Here is a 19,789-nt window from a genome sequence, read left to right on the forward strand (position 1 = left end):
TCACTGACTTCATAGTTGAGCTTCTATGGAAACGAGGAAGACTAAACCTGAGGTTACCACGCCACAACACAGACTACAATACCACATAATTACTCTCCAAAACACATAAGTCCATCCCACATAATTCCTATACACTAAATACCACATACTTTCTATTCACATAATTTCACTGCACAACATACCACATAATTCCACTACACACAACGTACATCCAGTCTACACCAAAAAACATTAGTAAAAAAACTTTTACACTCACAACACCAATAGCTCTAACTCTCTCAAATGTGAAACCTATTATATTGCAAATGCTTCTGTAACTAGTAGTCGCGTTTGCAGAGTGGTGGAGAAAGGGGGTGTGGCCTTCGAAGACGTTTTAGCAATCCCACTGTGTGGGACTTACAGGAGATAAAAAGAGGGGTAGTTGGCCCCCAAGGACGTCCTTGGGGGCCAACTACCCCTCCTATTACCTCCAGTAATTTCCACACAGCAGGATTGCTAAGTTCTCATAGCAGGCCATGCCCTCTTTTCCCACCACTCCGCATACGCGGTCCCAGGCACGCTCTTGGATGGGCATTAAAGTCCTCTTCGCTGCTGGGGGTCCTTTGGGGCCAACTAGCCTACCTCTTACTTCCAGTAAGCCCCTCACAGTGGGATTGCTGAGAGGTGGACACAGGCCACACCCCCTTTCTCCACCACTCTGCAAACGCACCATCTGGCGCACTCTTGGTTGGGGGATGAAGTCCCCTTTCCTCCTGAGGGTCCCTGGGGGCAAATTAGCCCTCCTGTTACCTCCAGTAAGCTCCATACAGCGGAATTGCTAGGAGTGCTTAAAGGCCACGCCACCTTTTTACACCACTCAGCAAATACGGCTCCTGGTGCACTGCTGCTCAGGGTTAAAGTCCACTTGTGTCCCAAGGTCCTCAGGACACAAGAGGACCTCATCACCCCACCAGCAGTGCGCCAAGAAGTGTGTTTGCAGAGTGGTATTAAAAGGGGTATGGCCTCGGACAACCTCTCAGCAATCCCACTGTGTGGGGCTTACTGTAGGTACCAGCTGGGCCCCCAGGGACACTCAGGTCAGGAGGCGCATTTGAACAATGGTGTAGGGAGGTTGCAGGGCCTCCCTCAATGCCGGTTTTTCTATTTCTTTTCATGATGGAAGGGGGTTGTGTGGCCCCCCTTCCCTTAATTATTTTTGGGCCCTGGGGACCCCATCCCCCAGGGCCTCAGCATACTATCTTATTTTTTTTTAAACGGGAAAGGGGCCGCGTGGCCCCCCTTCGCAGGGCCACTTCTGACCCTGGGGACCCCATCCCCCGGGGCCTGGCCAGCCTGGAGCTTTTTGGAGGGAGGCTGCATGGCCCCCCTCCTGAGGCCAATTATGGCTCAGGGGACCCCATCCCCTGGGCCCAACCTTATTTTTTTAAAAAAATTAGATAAAACAGGAAGGGGGCTGCATGGCCCTCCTTCCCAAGGCCACTATTGGCCCCGTAGATCCCATCCCCCAGGGCCTGGCATCTTTTTTATTTATTTTTGGGAGGGGGCTGCGTGGCCCCCCTTCTCTTGACCACTATTGGCCTTGGGGACCCCAACCCCGGGGCCTGGCCTCTTTTTAAATTTTTTTTATTTGCATGAGGGGGGCCGCATGGCTTCCCTCCCCAGGGCCACTTCTGGCCCCGGGGACCCCATTCTCAGGGGCTGGCCCTCAACTTGGGGACCATGGGGGGAGCCCCAATGCCCCCATGGTCCCTGCCGGCTCCCCGCCTCCTGCAGGAGCCGGCATTGCTTTTGGGCAAGGGGAGCTGCTAACATGCAATTCTGCTTTGCTTTGTTGAAGCAAGAGCAGGTTTCCTGCTCTCGCTTGAATGAAGCAAAGCAGTGTTTGCTATGACAGGGCGAGAGCAAACATCAATGTCCTGAGGGTGGGCGCCTGGGGACATTGCAGGAGCTGGCCCTGAGGGTTGGTGGTCCCCAGGGTCATCAAGGGCTGCAGGAGGGGGGTCGCCTGACCCCCTCTCAACATACAAATAGCCCAAGGGGGGTGGTGGTCCCTGGGGGTCCCCAACAGACCCCTTATTTCAATAAACAGTATCCCAGGGAGAAGTGGTGGTCCCAGGGGCAGTGTGGGGGGATCAAGCCCCCCACACTAATTATTTGAGAAAGTCCTGGGGAGGTTTCAGTCCCCGGGGCTTGGGGGGCCTGCAAGGCCTCCCCCACTCTATTAAAATAAAGCCCCGGAAGGTGGTAGTCCCCGGGATTGGGGGGGCCTGTGACGCCCCCGCCCTTATTTTAATGAAGCCCTGGGGAGGTGGCGGTCCCTGGGGCTTGTAGGGGGCCCGCAAGGCACCCTGCTATTAATTACCAATGCCCCAGGGAGGTGGCAGTCCCTGTCGCAGTGTGGGGGAGGAGCCCACCCCCACACATTTTTATTAAAAAGCCCCAGGGAGGAGGCGGTCCCGGGCTGCATGGGGGCAATCATCTAAGCCCTGGGGAGGTGGCGGTCCCTGGGGCTGCGGGGGCCCCCGTGGGCCCTCACTAATTATTTGCGCATTGCCCCCAGGACCTGGCCCACCAAGGGGCTTTTAGATAACAAAGAGCCGGAGTCCACACTTAATTTCTTTTTGGGTTTTTTGGCTGGATTTTTGCACCCCAGTAGGTAATATATATAGGGATACACGGATCCTGCTCCTGCTCTTTCCATCCACAATCCACTCCACAAATGCGAAAGGGCAAACACAGGAAGACGGCACCAAATTACAAGGACAAAATCTGAGGTTTGAGATTATTTCTTTTTCTTTTATTTCTCTTTCTTCATTTCCAACAGGAAAAGTGCTCATGCATACAGGAAACAAATGTCCTACATGTTTCGGCCTGAGGCCTTCGTCCGGGTCATAGAGTCAAAAGTGCAGAGTGTCAATATAAAAGGGCCTTTACTAGTCTCTCTCTTCACCCATTACAATAAATTTAAAGGAACACAACACATTCAAACTGTCTTTGACATAGAGAAAATAGCAATTATAAGTATGAATTGCAGCGAAAGAAATGTTTCATCAACAAGGTAAAGAACCTGTTTTTTACTGTTTTATCTGATGGTTTACTACTGTCACTGATACCAATGGTTTTCTGTTATAATAAAAGTACCTTATTAAGTCATCGTTTGTCTCTATTCCAACATATTTAAATTCTAACCTATAACATTCTAATTTATCCATGATGTCCCAATAAATATAAAGTGCCAATGAATTAGAGATAAAAATATACTATATCAAAATGCTATCAAAATGACAAAGTGCAATTACAAAATGCTATTCAAAAATATATGTGATAAAGTTAAAGTGCCAATGCATTAGAGATAATTATGTACTATCTCAAAATGGTATCAAAGTGACAATAAAGTGCAAATGCAAAGTGCTATTCACAAAAATATGTGCAAACCACAAATATAAATAGAGCTTGCAGATAAAGGACCGGGTTACATGCTCCAAGCTTACTGTCAAGGGACCTTAAAGTGCAAATGCCAAGTGCTGCTCATACATATGTATGCAATCCACACAGGGAGTATTGGACAAACTTCAACAATTCCAATAAACAGCTAACTAAAAATTATACGTTGCTCACTATCGTGAGCAATGTCTCCATCCGCGTTTGTAAACAATGTCCCTTTGCATCCGAAAGTGCTGGTATAAAACCAAATTCTTGGTGCATGAAAATTATACCTGCCCTTATTACGATACAGTATCTCAAGAGTAATGCTCTGCCAAACTAATTGCATATCATGATTATAAACAGATCCAACACAACAAAATCCTCCTTGATCACAAATTACACATATTTAAATTAATAACTAAATATGGTACAGTGTCTGATATCCAATTAATCCTAAAAATCTTCTCCATCAAAACATTCTTCCCTCAATTGTTAACTCCTCAGTAAAGCTCAATTCAGGAAAAACTGTGGAGGAAGCGGGAAGAGGAAGAGGCAGTGGCAGTAGAGGTACATGAGACAAGAGAGAATAGAATAAACAAGAGGGGAACAGTGGAGGAGGCAGGAAGAGGAAGAAGCAGTAGAGGTACATGAGACAAGAGAGAAGGGAATAAACAAGAGTGGAAGAGGAGAAACAAGAGAAATAAATAGCAGCAGAAGAGATGGAATTATTATATAGATCATAGAAATGTATACAGCTCAGCATCAGTGCGAAGACACCAAAGAACCTCAATTCTCAATATTATGATCCATTTGGATTCTGTATTTCTTAGAGCCAATTTACAATCCCCCTTCTCTGATTCTCCATGGGATGTGTTCAATGCCAAAGAATGAAAATGCATTCAAATCACCCCCATGATCTCTCCACATATGTTTTGACATAGCATATGTGAAATCGTTATTCGTTATTGCTCTCATATGCTGTAGAATGAGCAGCTTCAATTTATTCACAGTGCTTCCTCCATATTTTTTTTTCCCACACTGGCATTCTAGGGCATATACCACATGTGTAGTCTCACATAAGATCCTCTCCTTCGCCTTCTCTTCCTACCAGTGAAAGGCACAATCTCTTGGTGGTTTTGCCCATATTTGCAAGCTTTACATTTGTGGCATTTAAAAAAGTCATTGGTTTTCAACCAATCCAATTTTTGATCACCTTGTCCAGACTTTTGAAAATAACTCTTAAGCCCGCATCTTTCTTGAGTACTCTCTGATAGTTTTGTAAAGCATATCTAATTGCTCCACTTGATGTATTAAATTGCCTTATAAACCTACGGTCATCTTTGGTGCTGTCTTTGTTTCCACCACAGTTTTTTGGATGTAACAAAGAATCCCTATTCTTGCTCTTGGCCCTTAGTTTTGCACTGTCTGAAACCACCACAGGGTACACCATTCTCAGGAATTTTTCGTACATCTGATCCAATTGCACTAATAATTCCTTTTCTTCGGAGCAATTTCTACGAGCCCGCAGAAATTCGGCGTAGGGTGCACTCCATTTCGGGTGAGCGTTGTTTGCTGTGAGAATGCTATTGCAAGCTTATATATATATAATGCATGATTAAGGCAGGAATGCCGAAACGCGTCGCAAAGGATTGAAATCATTAAACTGTGGATTTGGTGAGAATCGTTGGTGTCGGCGTCCTTTCTTTGATAGAAGACGGGAGTTGGAGGTTGATATATATATATATATATATATATATAACGCACAGCAATCTTCTTCAAAGAAGGACTCGCGCTCAGAATGAAACCACAATTTATTCAGGAAGGTTACGCGTTTCGGCAGGCAAGATGTCTTGATCACAACAGCTTGCCTGTCGAAACGCGTAACCTTCCTGAATAAATTCTGGTTTCATTCTGAGCGCGAGTCCTTCTTTGAAGAAGATTGCTGTGCGTTATATATTTGCCGGGAGACCTGCCCGGCTTAACTCGCCACCTGTCAAAGGGCCACGGACTTTGGTAATCTTGGTAGTTTTGTGTGAATGAAAAAATATATATATATATATATATATATATATATATATATATATATATATATATATATATACAATTGAAGGCATAAGCTGAAACGCGTAGACATCCTGTTTTTTATACTTGAAGCACCCAATGGATAAGTGGATTGAATAACAGGATTGTACCCACCTAGCTGACTCCTGTGCCTTGTATCATATAGGCATTCAGATGGTACGGCGGGTGTCGGTGAAAGAAGGTCACTGAGTGGTGGAATATATATATATATACACACCATCAAGAACAATGGCTCAGGCACTCCTGTATGTGAAACATGACGTTTTATAAAATGGTGGGGAGCATCGCGTAATGGTCAGGGTGTCCGTAGCCCAGCATAGACCATCGTATGGTATGGTAATGCCAATTGACGAGCACCCAGATTTCACATTGGAAAGAGGTAGAAGAGGCATTGGCTGAGGTGGAGGAGAGGACCCGGTGCGGGGCAGTGTGGCAGCTCCCAACATGGGGACAATGGTCTCTGCTTCGAGCATTCAGACTTTCTCAGAATGCCGGTGTAGATCTGGTGCTAGGTACTGTATAAGTATTGCTAAAGCAGTGATGTCTGATGATTTTATTTGTTTTTGATAGGAAGGTTTCTCACGACTTCGCAAAATCGCAATTTCTGTGCCGCCTTCTGCAGAGGAGACTGTCAAATAAGGCATTAAGGGCCTGAACGAGTTTTGGCAGTGCAGGCGGCACACCATCGCCATGCTCCAGCACCGCCAAGACTGACTGCCACCCACCAGATTACACATTTTTTGTGATCTGGTGGGCAGGCGGCATCATATTTCCACATTGGAGAAGTTTAAAGTATCATTGTGAGTCGGAAAATGCACCGCCATTGGACCACCAGTGCACATTCCTACACGGGAAGAAATGCACCATGTTGTGCATTTCTTCCTGTCCAGGAATTGGGGGTGATAAACTGCACCCCCATGCATAGGGGCAGGAGGCCCCCTTTCTTTCCTCACCGAAAGCAGTTGCATGGAGGGAGAAGCTCAATGATACCGCTGGTGGTCAGTAAAGCCGCAATATGCTTGGTTGTGCCTCAAGGCACAACCAAGCATATTTCGCCCCTCAGACCACTGCACCACCACCGTGGATCTCTGATCCATGGCCGTTGCGCCGATGCTATTGCGGTCTGAGCTCAATGGTTGTAATCTGGCAGACTGCCGGTACAGCGGTGGCCGGACCACCACTGCTGTGCGACCGTGAGTTTGGCGGTCCTCATAATAAAGCCTACAGTGTTCAAAATCGACAGCAGGTGCCACGAACATTACAGACTTTATTGGATGAGTCTTTAGAATTATGACATAAAATAGGTGGCTAATTAATTGATTGATTGATTGAAAGCACCAATGTCACATATCTTAGTGCATAAGACATGTGACATTGGTGCTTTCAATCAATCAATGTATCAGCAGAGTCTTATAAAGTGCAACTACTTACCCGTGAGGGTCTCAAGGTGCTGATTTGGGGGTGGGACTGGGTCTGCATTCAGTCGAAGAGCCAGGGCTTCCCGATTTGTGGCATTGATCGTGATTGCCTGATGTGCAGAGGCAGGAGATCCAGGTCTTCACAGTGAGTTAGGAGAAGGATCCTCCTCCAGCCATGGTCTTACGGATCCATGCGACAATGGCCAGGGCCAGTTGGGTGAAGAGGAGATGCCTGCTGGGTTGTAAAAGGAGAGTCGGTGGTTGAGGTATGCAGGTCCAGCATTGTGGATGGTTTTGTAAGCATGTGTGAGAAGCTTGAAGGTGATTCTCTTGTGGACCGGTGGCCAGTGAAGGTGGAGTCAAGCAGGTCGCAGATCTCCATGGTGTGTCTTTTGAGGGAACAGGTGTTGAGTAGGATACATCCAACATGGTTGGGTCCGGTTTTAGAGGGTTGTGCCGTCAGTAGGTCTAGTGTGTGGAGGCCGTCAAAAATGCAGTTGCAGGTGCTGCAGGTGAACGGGCCTCTGGTGTTCTTCGGCGATGTGAGGTGGCAAGCGGAGTGGCGTCTGGTGTTGAGGACGTAGAGGGTACTGGCGTTGTACCGGTGGATGGTCCGAGAACCAGGGTGTGTGGCTCTGGGTGCCGTCCAGGTGCTGACTGGCGCAGGTGGGCTTGCTTTTGGCATGCCTTCATGTGAGGGAGATGGACAGCTGGGAGGCGGGAAAGAGGGAAGCTGGAAAGTGGCTCTGGATGGGGGCAGGTCTGCGGGGGACAAACAGCGGCAGGGACACAGAGGGAAAAAGGTGCAAAAATTGAAAAAAGGCAAAAGTGAAAGAAAAGAGACAAAAAGTGACAAAAGCAGGAAAGATGAAAGGAAGGAAAAATAGATCAGAAAGGCAGAAAGCAGAGAGACAGAGGTCAGAGCAGCAGCAGAGATGCTCCCTACCGTATCACCAAGGATGAGGTGCAGGTGGGTGCCGGCAGGGAGAGCAGGGCCTCAAACTCAGGCCAGCAAGAGTCAGGGGCAGCAGCTACCTGGCAGAGATGTAAAGGAAGGGAAGCAGTTCACTGACTGAACGTTCCCCTTTTGGAATGCAATAATAAAGTTCATTGAGTGGTGTTAACCTGTGCGAAATGTATTGCCATTCGTAATATTTTGTTATTCATTAGTATTTGATAAATTACGTATTTTGGTTTTATCATGAGGCATTATGGGACTGGTAGTATTCTAAATATCAAGGCCATGGCTCACAGATTCAAATGATTTTGAAAGTTCACAATCGTTCAAAGTGCTTCAGCTTGCAATATAGTAAGGGGATTCCTCTATCTTCCTACAGATATAGTTTTACCGTTTGCAAGTCAGACTCAGCAATATAACAATATGAGAGAACATTTAAGTTCTTAATCCTTGCAATACGTGGTAGGCATGGTTTTGAATGTTTCAAGTGAATATAGTGATGCAGTGATCTCTAAAGAGTCTGTGAACAGATGTGACCTTGGGGTCTGAAATTGAAAGGCGGCATGGGATGTATAGAATTGTTAATATATGAGTGTTCTTTTTTAAGATTGCTATAATTCCCTGTGCAATTTAAAATGCTCAATTTGATTTGATTTAGAAATTTATAGAGCGCAGCAGTCACCCGAGGGCCTCAAGGCGCTGAAGATCAGCCATCCGTAAGAGGTCAACCATTACACCCGCATCAGATAGGGAATTACCGGAGAATATCCATGTCTTAAGAGCCTTCCTAAAGGGCAGGAGCTGAGGGATGGCCCTTAAGTTTAGGGGAAGGGAATTCCAGAGTTTGCTTGTGGCCACAGAAAATGCTCTATTGCCCTGTTTCTTTTTTTTGGTTCTGGGTACCGCAAGCAGCAACTGGAGAGATAAGCGGAGGGGTCTGCCAGGGGAGTGCCAACTGAACATGGTTTTTAATCTTGTAGGGTAAGGAAGATGAGGCGCCTTATGTACCATACAGAGTGATTTAAAGCTAATGCATTTATTGATAGGGAGCCAGCGCAGGGTTTCTAATCCTTTCCAGCCGACTGTCTTCTGGGAATGTTCAGAACAAGTCTCGCCAGTGCATTCTGCACCATCTATAGTTTGTAATCTATGTTCTTGTTCGAGTTCAGGTACAGCGAGCTACAGTTGTCCAGCCTGGACATTACTAGGGCAAGAGCTACCTGCTTACATGCCGGCCGCTGGATGAGAGGGAAGATTTTCTTAAGCATCCTTATAATCCAGGTGGAAATGGTACAATTCATTTGGACATCAAAGTTATGTTCAGTGTCCATCAGTTCTTACCCGGGATGGGACACATTTCTAAGGACTGGGGCCAGCAGTTACCTTCCAGCTTGATGTCCCTGAGCCAGATATCATGACTTCAGTCTTGTCCCCATTAACCTTAAAAAAATTACATGCCATCCAATCTGCCATGTTAGTCATGCAACCGAGAATGTTCTGTGATATTGAACATGAGCCCTTGGGGACTGACACCATGATCTGAGTGTAGTCTGGATACAACACTACCTCCAGTTCACAGGAATGAATCATGGTGCTAAATGTGCTACATAGAGATTGAAAAGCGTAGGGCTCAACGATGAGCCCTGCAGTGCTGTAATTTCACCCTTTGAGATCTTTCCATCAGAAAAGAGGACAGGAGGACTAGTGCTTCATGGGAGATGCCAAGACCTGAAGCCGAACTGGGAGTCATTAAGCTAAAGTTGCTGTTCCGCAGTTTTCATCAGCTGGATGTTCAGGTGCATCTCCAAAATCTTCGCTGGGTCTGGGAGCAAGGAGATGGGGCGGTAGTTCTTGCAATCCATGGGGTCTAGATTAGTTTTTTTTAAAAGAGCCCTAAATATTTCTTACTTCCAACTAAGGGGATAAGATCCGGATAGCATCAAGTTATTAATTAGTTTACTTAGTGGCTCTGCTATGATGTTGGCCGCCATATGAAGAACTGCTGGAGTGCAGGCTTCTAGTGGTGATCCTGCATGGGTTTTCATAAGATATTGTGCGAACAGTCTGGGCGTGAGAGTAATGAATACTGAGACTCCTTTTGTCTCTATACTTGAGTCAGATGGCATCCCATGTGGCATTGTGGAAGGCCAGCTGGGGACCATTGAGTGCCTGAACAGCATAAGGTTGGAATCAAAACCTGTATAGATATCCATGATTTTAGAGTGGAAAAAGGTTGCTAGCTGGTTGCAAAAGGCTTGTGAAATCTCTGGCTATGCTATGGGTTGAGAGGCTGAAAGTAATTGCACTGTCCTGAATAATTCTTTAGTGGAGGATGAATTTTCTATTTTATGGGTGCAGTATTTGGACTTTTCTTCCATTAATGCGAGCTTTTATTCCTTGATACTTATTTTGTATAGAACTCTTTCTTGGTCATCTAGAGTTTTCCTCCAAGCCGTTTCAGAATAGCGGCAGGCTTGTTTAAGCATCCTGAGTGTATCGATAAACCAAGGAGGGGCTTTTTACGGGTATTTGCCTTTAGGGGGGGCCATTATATTTGCTGCAGATTTCAGCCATGTTGCAAAGGCCTCTGCCCCGCTATTGGAATTCTCTTGAATTACACAGGGTACACTATTTAGAGTGCTGGCTAGCGTCTCAGCCGAGACCCCTTTCCAGTTTCTAGATTTATTCAGATGATAAGGAGTTCTATTATTACTAGCTGCTGATGGAGCTAGATCAAAGGTAACTGTGCTATGGTCGGACCAGCAGATAGGGATAGTTTTTTGATAAGTAATTCTTAAATCATTAGAAAAGATTCCATCCAGAGTGTGATCCGCTTTGTGAGTGGTGGCAGATACTAATTGCAATAAACCAAGACTAGCAAGCACCTCTAAGAGGGCACTAGAATCTTGGCTATCTGTGTCCTCTAGGCGAATAAAGTCACCCAGAATAGTTAACCAGTTCTCCACTATAAAAGGTTCTATATGAATTTTAAGTTTGTTGAGGAACGACGGTGTAGGACCTGGGGTTCTATAAATCAGCAATCCCCCGAATGAGCAAGTGGGTGAGGTAATAAGTTTAAAATGAAGGGCTTCACAGGTTTGTAGGTTGAAGCCTGAATCTATCAAGCATTTACACTGTGATTTAAAAACAATCGCCAGGCCCCCCCATGCGTCCCACCCTGTCTACCCTCTGAATAGAGTAGTTAGCCGGAATAGCATCAACTAGATGGGGTCTTGAGGCTATGTTAGCCCATGTTCCGGTGATGAAGACCCAGTCGGGTTCAGCTTTAGCTAAAAAGACAGCGATCTCCAACTTATGTTTGATAAGGGGGTGAGCATTTATCAGTAAACTACTATATCTCTCTTTTTTTCCAGTGCTAGAGTTATCAGGGTTATTTATAAGTTTACCGACCCTGGATGGCCTGGGAGGACTTAGGCATAGGGGCATAGTGTAGCCACAGGAAGTACAAGTACATTGAGAGTGCTCATACCAGTTCTCACTATAATAACACCAAAACAATAAATGTCCCCATTTCTCAGCTTTAACAAGGCTTCCTTAAAGTAGGTAAAGTTGGTAGATTGATCTCTATCGAAACGGCCAGAGTCCTGTGCACACCCAACTAAAGATTGGCTGATCAAGCACTGCAAGTTCAACAAGCTCAACGTTGAAGAGTCCATGAATCTCCGCGTAATAGATAGTATAGACACTCAGTTTGGTGTGAATACTAATGGTTGCTAGCGCTCACAGACAGGCATCTAACATGGAGGCAGGAATGGCCCAAAATGAATCCGCGTTAAATGTGGAAACCAAGCTAAAAATAGAAGGCCATAAAGCAATGCGTCAATAGAAAACAAAGTTGTGTTTTCGATGTGGATTTTCCTTTCCACATGAAGGTACATGTCCACCATTGAAGATATGCAAAGGCTATGCAAAAGAGAACTATTTTGTAACAATTTGCAAAGAGAGATCAAAATCAAGGGCGTCACGTCGAGAAAATAAAATGGAGGAAAAATCAAGTGCCTCACGTGGAGAAAACAAAATGGATGCCAGAAAGTTCCAGAGACGTTTCAACCTCATTGACAAGGGCAAGTGGCAACATCTGTTGAGGCAAGCAGAAATCGAATGATGTCGATTGTCGTTAAATTCCATGTCTAACAGTTTGTCACCGTCATTGTCAAATGATAGTAAGGAAGATGGGTGTGCGATGTCAATATTGACCACTGACAGCATGCGCATGTAGGATTAGCTTCTTGCAAGGAAGAATGCAGGTCAAAGTTAGATTGACAAGTGAATTGCTGCCGCCCTCAACAACACACACCTCAGCACTGTTTTACAGTTTGACCCGCGTGACCCATGGCCAACTCCATACACCCACCTCCATGTGTATCTCTACAGCACAGTAGTCTTGTCGTTCTTCACTTATCCTGCGCTTCACTCCCTCTTGTGCCCAACCAGGCTGTAAATGGTTCCCATATATCCTTTGGGCGGGACCTGCTGGGCAATAATGGGAAAATTGGTCTTTGCAGTAGGTAGCAGTTTTCACCCATTCTACAACGGTGGGGGGCGTCTGTTTTTTCCAATGTATCGCCACCTGTCTCTTGGCTAGGAGCAGCTGGGTTGCTATGAGTTTTCTCTTTCCCTTAGGTGTATCGAGAACATAACCCAGCAGTGCAATCAACAGAGAGCACACCATGGGATAGTTCATCATTTATCCAATATGATTAAAGACTGCTGACCAAATTGCGCTATTGGCCTGCACTCCCATGCTAAGTGGATAAAGGTGGCTCTCTGAGAGCCACATCTCCAGCAGCGCGTGTCCTGGTGTAGCCCCATGTGATGTAACTGCATTGGTGTACGATATAAGCGAAGTAAATAGTTAAAATGAATCAGCCGAAGTCTGTAATTCGGCGACAAATGTTTTAGTTGGGTACAACAGAATGCCCATTGTTTATCTGTTATGGTAATGTCTGCGTCCTCCTTCCAGTTCGTTTTTGATTGGGCTGCAGTGATAGGAGATTCTAGTTGTGTAATGCTGTAAAGGCGTGTAATTAGTTTACAGGCTGATGGCACTGAGATAATATTTTCCTGTGGCGGGAGTGTGGGGGGTATTTGCGGAAAGTCATCATATCTGGCCTTGCAAGCTGCTCTGATCTGATAGTATAACAGCATGTCTAGTGCTGTTGGAGGTCTCTGCGCGCACATCTGTTGTATTGTAATAAATGTGCCAACTGGAAATAGATCTTTGCCTTTCAAGAGCGCATGAGATGCCGCCCTCTGCTTGGTAGCAGTGGTTAATTGAGGTGTAATTAGTGGATTTCCCCCTATCGGCATGGATGGCGCAAATAGAACCTTTTTGTGTGCCCTCTTTGCTAACCCTTGCCATGCCCATCTGAGTGTTTCAACAGTGTCTATCTCTAGATGAGGGTGTTTATATTGTTGATAGAGTGCTGTACTTAGTGGGAGGGGGGCTACTTTGTCCAGTTCAATCGCTACATTCGGCTGGTATGGTGTGGGATGCTCCCATTAGTGGAGGAACTGCGCTTGTGCGCAGTATGCATACAGTTCAAAGTCTGGGGCTCCTAGGCCTCCTTGTGTAAAAGGCAAAGTTAGGATATTCCAGGATATACGGGGTTGTTTACCAGCCCATATCAATTCCAATATGCTAGATCGGAATCTTTTTAAAAAGTGTGTATTTAGGGGCAGTGGTATATTTACGAAGAGGTACAACAGCTTTGGGAATATTACCATCTTTGTGATTGCTATTTGGCCCGCTAGGGACAACGGTAAACTCCTCCATCTTTGCACCTTGCCCTCCAACCAGTCCGTCCACAACTCCTGTAGATCTCTACTGATCCATCTCCCCAAATATCTAATCGGGCCATTTGCCCAAGTTATTGGGAATTCTGTATCAAAGGGAGTAGTGCCATCTGTCAGGGGCAGTATTGTTGATTTGGTCCAGTTTATCTGGATACCTGTTAGGCCTCCATAGCGCACCAGTTCCCTCATCACTGGTGCAAAATTAGTTTCTGGGTTTGTTAGATAAACCGTCATGTCATCGGCATACATTGATATAAGGAAGCACCTAGAGATGAACCCGATACTGCGCTGTGTGTGATGCTGCCGAAGGCGGGCCGCCAGCGGCTCCATAGCAATCGCAAAAAGTAGCAGCGATAGTGGGCAGCCTTGTGTCGTTCCTCTCGTTATGTTAATTGGGTCTGAGATTTGGCCGTTCACCCTAACTCTCGCCGTAGAAGCGGTAAACAATAATTTGATTTGCTTCAGGAAAATGAGACTTAGTCCCATACGCGCCAGTATCATGAAAATACATTTCCACTCAAGGGAATCGAACGCCTTTGTGGCGTCTCCTAGTGCTGCTATGGCATGCACATGTGGAGCCAGATAGTGCAAAAGAGCAAATATGGTTCACAGATTATGCGCAATCTAGCGGCCTGGTATGAATCCGGACTGGTCAGGGAGTGCTATAATCGGAAGAAGGGGCTGTAGCCTGTTTACCAATAGTTGTGCATAAATCTTGGCATCCAGGTTTATCAAGGATAATGGGCGGTATGAGTCTGGCTGGGTGGGATCTTTATCAGGTTTCAGAAGGGTAATTATTGTGGCCTCTGGCATGGTCTGTGGTAGCAATCCTGTATCTTGTGCTTACTGGTAAACCTGCAAAAGTCTTGGGGCAAGAATACCTACATACTCCTTATAAAAGGCTACAGTCAGGCTGTCTGCACCTGGAGCCTTGTCAGCCGGCATGCTGTTAATTACTTGTCTTATGTCATCTACTGTAATTGGCAATTCCAAATATTCGCGGTGCCAGCGATTCAACCATACTAGTGCTATCGCGTCCAAGTATTCTGCAATGTCGGGTTCCGATGGGTCTGTCTGAGAAGTGTATAGTGTCTTGTAAAATTGTGTCATAGTTTGCAGTATTTCTAGTGGCGTACGTGAGGGTGGTGCATCCTGGTTTTGGAGTTCGGCGATATAGGCCGATCTGCTGGGCGTACGTAGGAGGCCTGCTAATGTTTTCCCTGGTCGGTCTCCCTCCCCAAATCTACGTGCTTGTGTGTATTTATGCAAATATTTAGTTTCCCTTTCCGCCTCTTCCTGAAACGCTGGTAGTTTGCTTCTAATGAGAGCTAACGTGGTAGGAGAAGGTGTGGTGTAATATTTACTCTCTAGTTCTCTGATCTCACCCTCTAATCGTGCAATAGTGTTTTGTATGTCTCAAAGCACTCCTGTTTTCAATGCTATGCATTCACCTTAGGTTACCACTCTAAAGGCCTCCCAAAGAGTCCCTGGAGAATCTACCATGCCTTGATTTATTTCAAAATAGTCTGTGATTTTATGTCGGAGTTCCTCTCTAAATACCTGGTCTAGTAAGGCGCCTAACGGGAATCTCCAGCTGAAGGGCTGTATATATGATTTAGTGCGAGTTGTACCGGTGCATGATCCGAAAATGTACGTGGATGGTGTACTGTGCTGGCGACCCAAGTATGCAGATCTTTTGTGGTGAGCCAATAATCTAGTCTGGACCATGCGTTTCGGTGGTGGGTTATGCATGTCCCCCCCTGCCATCTGGGTGGTCCCTCATAGAATCAATCGAACAGTGATGTAAGGGCTTGAGTGGGGGGAATACAATTCATGCTGTAGAATGTTCGGTTAATAGTTACACGTTGAGGAATAAAGACATGTATTACCAAGCTCATTGTGTGGCATGATCATTACATGTACCTGGACTAGGGAGGACTCTACAACATATAGTATTAAATATTAGTGAGATTAATTTAATTAATATTATATTAATGGTATACATAAAAATATTTAAGTAAAATCCAACACTGAGGTGTTCAGAATTTATCAGAATCAATAATTATCAAATATTCTGGGTGTTTGGGGAACACCATGCAGATTTTGGCCCTTACTGCACTAAAATCCACATGTTACAGCAAAGACTGTACACTTTGTCCCATTTAAATTCTGGCAATTTAATGAAGCATGAGCTATTTCATGACCCTGGGGTATTAACTTGCAGAACACTCAGAATTTCCACCCAAGCAGGAATTTACACAAGGGTCAGAAAACACTGACCTACTCATAAACAAGGCCTAAGTATCAGACCTGCCAAGTGACATGCACCTTGCGTTAGAATATGCATTTCCGGTAATTGTCCAGCATAACTACACTGCCTGAGATTGTCACACAAAAGAACCGGTCCTGATGTGCGATAGTTAGTTGCTTGCTTTGCTGAGACGGAGGGCATAAAATCTCAGCTTAAGTGCAGTTTTTCAAATGCCACAAGGTAGTGCTAGAATACAATGGGAGGTATAGGATTCTCATTATATTATTATTAATGTGGAAATATCCTGCTATCACAGCAAGCCAAAGAAACGTCAGAGATTGGAAGACCAAAACACAAAAACACACTCCTGCCTAATTAATGTAAACAAGCATTAGCATAGCCAATAGGTCTCGCCTTTGGGGCCTTATAAGTATTTAGTTATGCAGCACAATATCCTTCCTGCAACAACATCAACTGTTGCATGGCTAAACACTTATAAGGTCCCAAAGGCGAGACCTATTGGCTATGCCACTGCTTGTTTCCCATGTGAACCTCAGTTATTCCATGTGGTGTAATGGCTACACCTGGGCAAAGCAATACGCTACGCTCACGTAGTTTGCGAAGTTTGCGCAACTTCGCACTACGCGAATTGCACGTAGCACAGTGCAAACACGCGCAGCGTAGCGTATCGCAGCGGTCATTTTTTGCTTGCTCGCGGTCCTCAACGTCCAGTTGGCGACCGCGAGCAAGCAAAATGACATCCCCGCAAGACTTTTTCCTCGTTTGCAATCAGCAACATCAAGTTGCTGATCACGAGCGTGGAAAATAAACCTCCCGGTGAGATTCACAACGCGGGGAGGTCAGGTTTTCATTGCGAGTGGTCGCATATGCTCGCGACCGCTCGTGATGAGAGACTACCAGTCAGCGTTGAGAAAGCTGCCGCTCGAGTAAAAATCTACTCGAGCGGCAGAAAACAATAGCTCGCACTGTGCGAGATGCCGTTTTCAATGGTTGCACAGTGCGGACAAGCATCTGGCACTGTGCAATCATCCCCAAACAGGCTACTATGCAGTTCGCGTAGTGCTACGCGTAGCTCGCTTAGTGCAAAGTGCACTTCACGTTACTACACGTAGCGCTACTTCGTGAACTACGCCCAGGGTTAGTAATGGCATAATTTTTCAGAATTTCAGCATAAAACGTGTAATGTGAAATGCCAGAGATTATGCCAATTGCGCCGACTTAATTTACAATGTTCCAGGCTTTAGGTATTATAATGCAGCAAGGGGCCTGGCAAAGGCAGGAAGCCTTTGCAGGGGACAGAGAACAAGATTCAAAAGTTTCTGGTGCCTTATATACTCAGAGGTATATAAGGCTTCATCATGCACTACTGAAATACTCTTCTGACGTCTAGTGCCTGTCCCACCAGATGCCAAGACGTGAACAATATCACTGCAGTAAACCTTTGTGTATAAAACCATACTGCACTTTTTAAGGGCCCATCATTGCTTTGGAAGTAATTCATAAACCAACTCAGCTCTGTTAATGGTTTGTGAAGCAGAGCTCTTGACCGAAAGAACGTGGTGCGACATCTGGAGCTTTAACATGCAGCAGACCCCGAGGCAATTTGGGAATGCTCGCAGAACAGCCTGCGCGCCTTCACGAGGAGGCAGCTGTTCAGAAAACAGAATGTCCAAGTCCGTAGTAAACCTGGGGGACAGGACGGAGAGCTCAAAATAAATGATTTCAACCCCCAAAACGGATGCATTTCAGCCATTGGTACAAGGGGATGCCAAAAAGCAAAGTGCTGAAAACATGAACTGGGAGCAGGGCTCGTGTTATGAAACTTGAAAACAGCAAAAGTGTTGCAAGGGGCCTATCTGCACGTCCGTCGGAGATGTGCTTCGAAGGATGACTGCCCAAAAGAAAGAGCTTTCTGCGATTTACAAAGCCACACAAATCCCGATTTACATGGCGTAGCATAGCTTTGTATAACAAGCGTGCACGCCTCGCGCTTTAAGTTTAAAAAAAACATGCGTGCGTGCCTCACGCTGCAAAGTAAAAAAAAAAAAAGGAGGCACGTCTGGCGAGTGGTGTGCGATGTGCGCGCACCATGACGAGAGAGGAAAGCCAGATGGTGCATCTGCTCGTCACTATGTGCGTAACCGCACGCTCTATGCCACACAAAAAGCTGTGGTTGGCTTTTTAAAGCCCACTCACTAAATGTCTCGCCAGAGCAGCGTATGCGCTGGCTCAGGCGAGACCTATAAACTACTCCCTGCTCAAACCATAGTATCACACAGATGTGGATATCCAGCCGCAAAACGAAGCTGCTAAATACACGATGAAAACTCAGTCAGTCTAAACTGCAGTAAAAGCGGGGCCTAATTGGAAAATTGTACAGAGAGAAGAACCCAGCTCAGGCCCCTCTCACATCCTTAAGTAGGACTCAGTTACCACATGGCAGAGAGCCCCCCAGACAGACTCTGTCAATTGATCATGATCTTATCATGCTATTAATTTGATTGGTTGACAGCCGGGGAGGAGCCAGGATATTCGGGCCGGGTCAGCGCAAGATGGCTAAGGCAGGGAATCTCTGTTTAATTTATTGTTTCTCTGCAGCCTGTTCCGCAACAGGTGTCCACCCTAGGCTGTGGGCTGTGCCATGCTACCACTAAGTGTGGGTGAAATTATACTGTGAGCGAGAAAGTGCCATTCATAGTCGTTGAACTGTCACTCATAATTACACTGAAATTATGAAAATGTCACACAAAAGCAATCTGAAACCTTGGTAGATACATGAAACATACTTACTGGGAAAAATGAATAGGCAACTGCAGATGAAGTCAGAACAATGGATCCGCCTCTGAAAGAGAGATGAGAATCAGGATCAGATATATGTGTGTGTGTATGTGTGGCTGGGTGTATGTGTGTGTGTGTATGGGTTTGCATGGGTGTGTGTATGTGTAAGTTTAAGCTACGCTGTGAGGACCGGGTCGGTCCCCATAGCCTGGGTAAACCCTGACAGAACCAGACAAACACCATCTTTGTGAGGACCGGTGCGTTAAGAGGACCATTCCCGATAGTGTGTTTAGGTATTTTCCAATGTGTGTATCAAAAATGTAATGGCCTCATTTACAATTTTTCGGTGTAGGGCAGCACCACAAGCCTTCTTGCTGCACTGCCCTACATCAAAAGAAAAGGGCAGGAATAAATCATATCTATAAGATACAGCACAGCCCTGTCCTTTCTTCCTGCACTGGCGCTCAAAGGGCAGCCTTGCATAGGGATGATTTATTTGGGCAGGAAGGACACCTTCCTGCACAAAAACAATCAATGAAGGCGATTTCTTCTTTCTCTGTGTGCTGCTGAATGCATAGAAAGAGGAAACAAAGAGTAGAAATAATGTTATTTCTCCTTGTTGCACCTCCCCTATGCCTCCCCTGGGGAGGCGTAGGCTTTTGACACATTCCCAGATTTACAGAACGTTGTAAATCTGGAAATGTGTAAAATGCCATGGGTGTTACGTGGGAATACCCACTAAAATGCCCATGGCATGCCTCCCCTTCATAGTGTGAGGCAATACAGAGACTTGCGCTGCATTGCCGCACTTCATATCTACAAAGCCATGAAAAGCCACTCAGGGTGTTTTTACGTAGCTTTGTACACATGGCTAAGCCCTGTGCACCACTGCAAAACACCTAAAGTGACATTCCTGTGGTTCACAGGGCTTGACAATGAGCCCCTAAGAGTACAGGTACGCTTTAATACCTACCCTACTATCAAAATGTGCGTGAAGTTGGAATACTCAATGCGCACTACATTAGGGTCAATGGCCGG

The 19,789-nt window shown here is 45.7% G+C and overlaps 1 protein-coding gene across 8 annotated transcripts in view; it reads right to left on the reverse strand.

Annotated features, from left to right (window-relative positions):
- The window catches only part of LOC146786068 (dehydrogenase/reductase SDR family member 4-like), a 284,740-nt gene that overhangs the window by 74,788 nt on the left and 190,163 nt on the right, over positions 1-19,789 (reverse strand). For all 8 annotated transcript variants that reach the window (XM_085635494.1, XM_085635495.1, XM_085635492.1 and 5 more), the window contains exon 7: positions 18,764-18,815. In XM_085635494.1, coding sequence (XP_085491620.1) covers positions 18,764-18,815 — 52 coding nt within the window. The remainder of the gene's footprint in view (positions 1-18,763; positions 18,816-19,789) is intronic.

The sequence above is a fragment of the Triturus cristatus genome, chromosome 11 (assembly GCF_964204655.1).
Source record: "Triturus cristatus chromosome 11, aTriCri1.1, whole genome shotgun sequence".
NCBI lineage: Eukaryota > Metazoa > Chordata > Amphibia > Caudata > Salamandridae > Triturus > Triturus cristatus.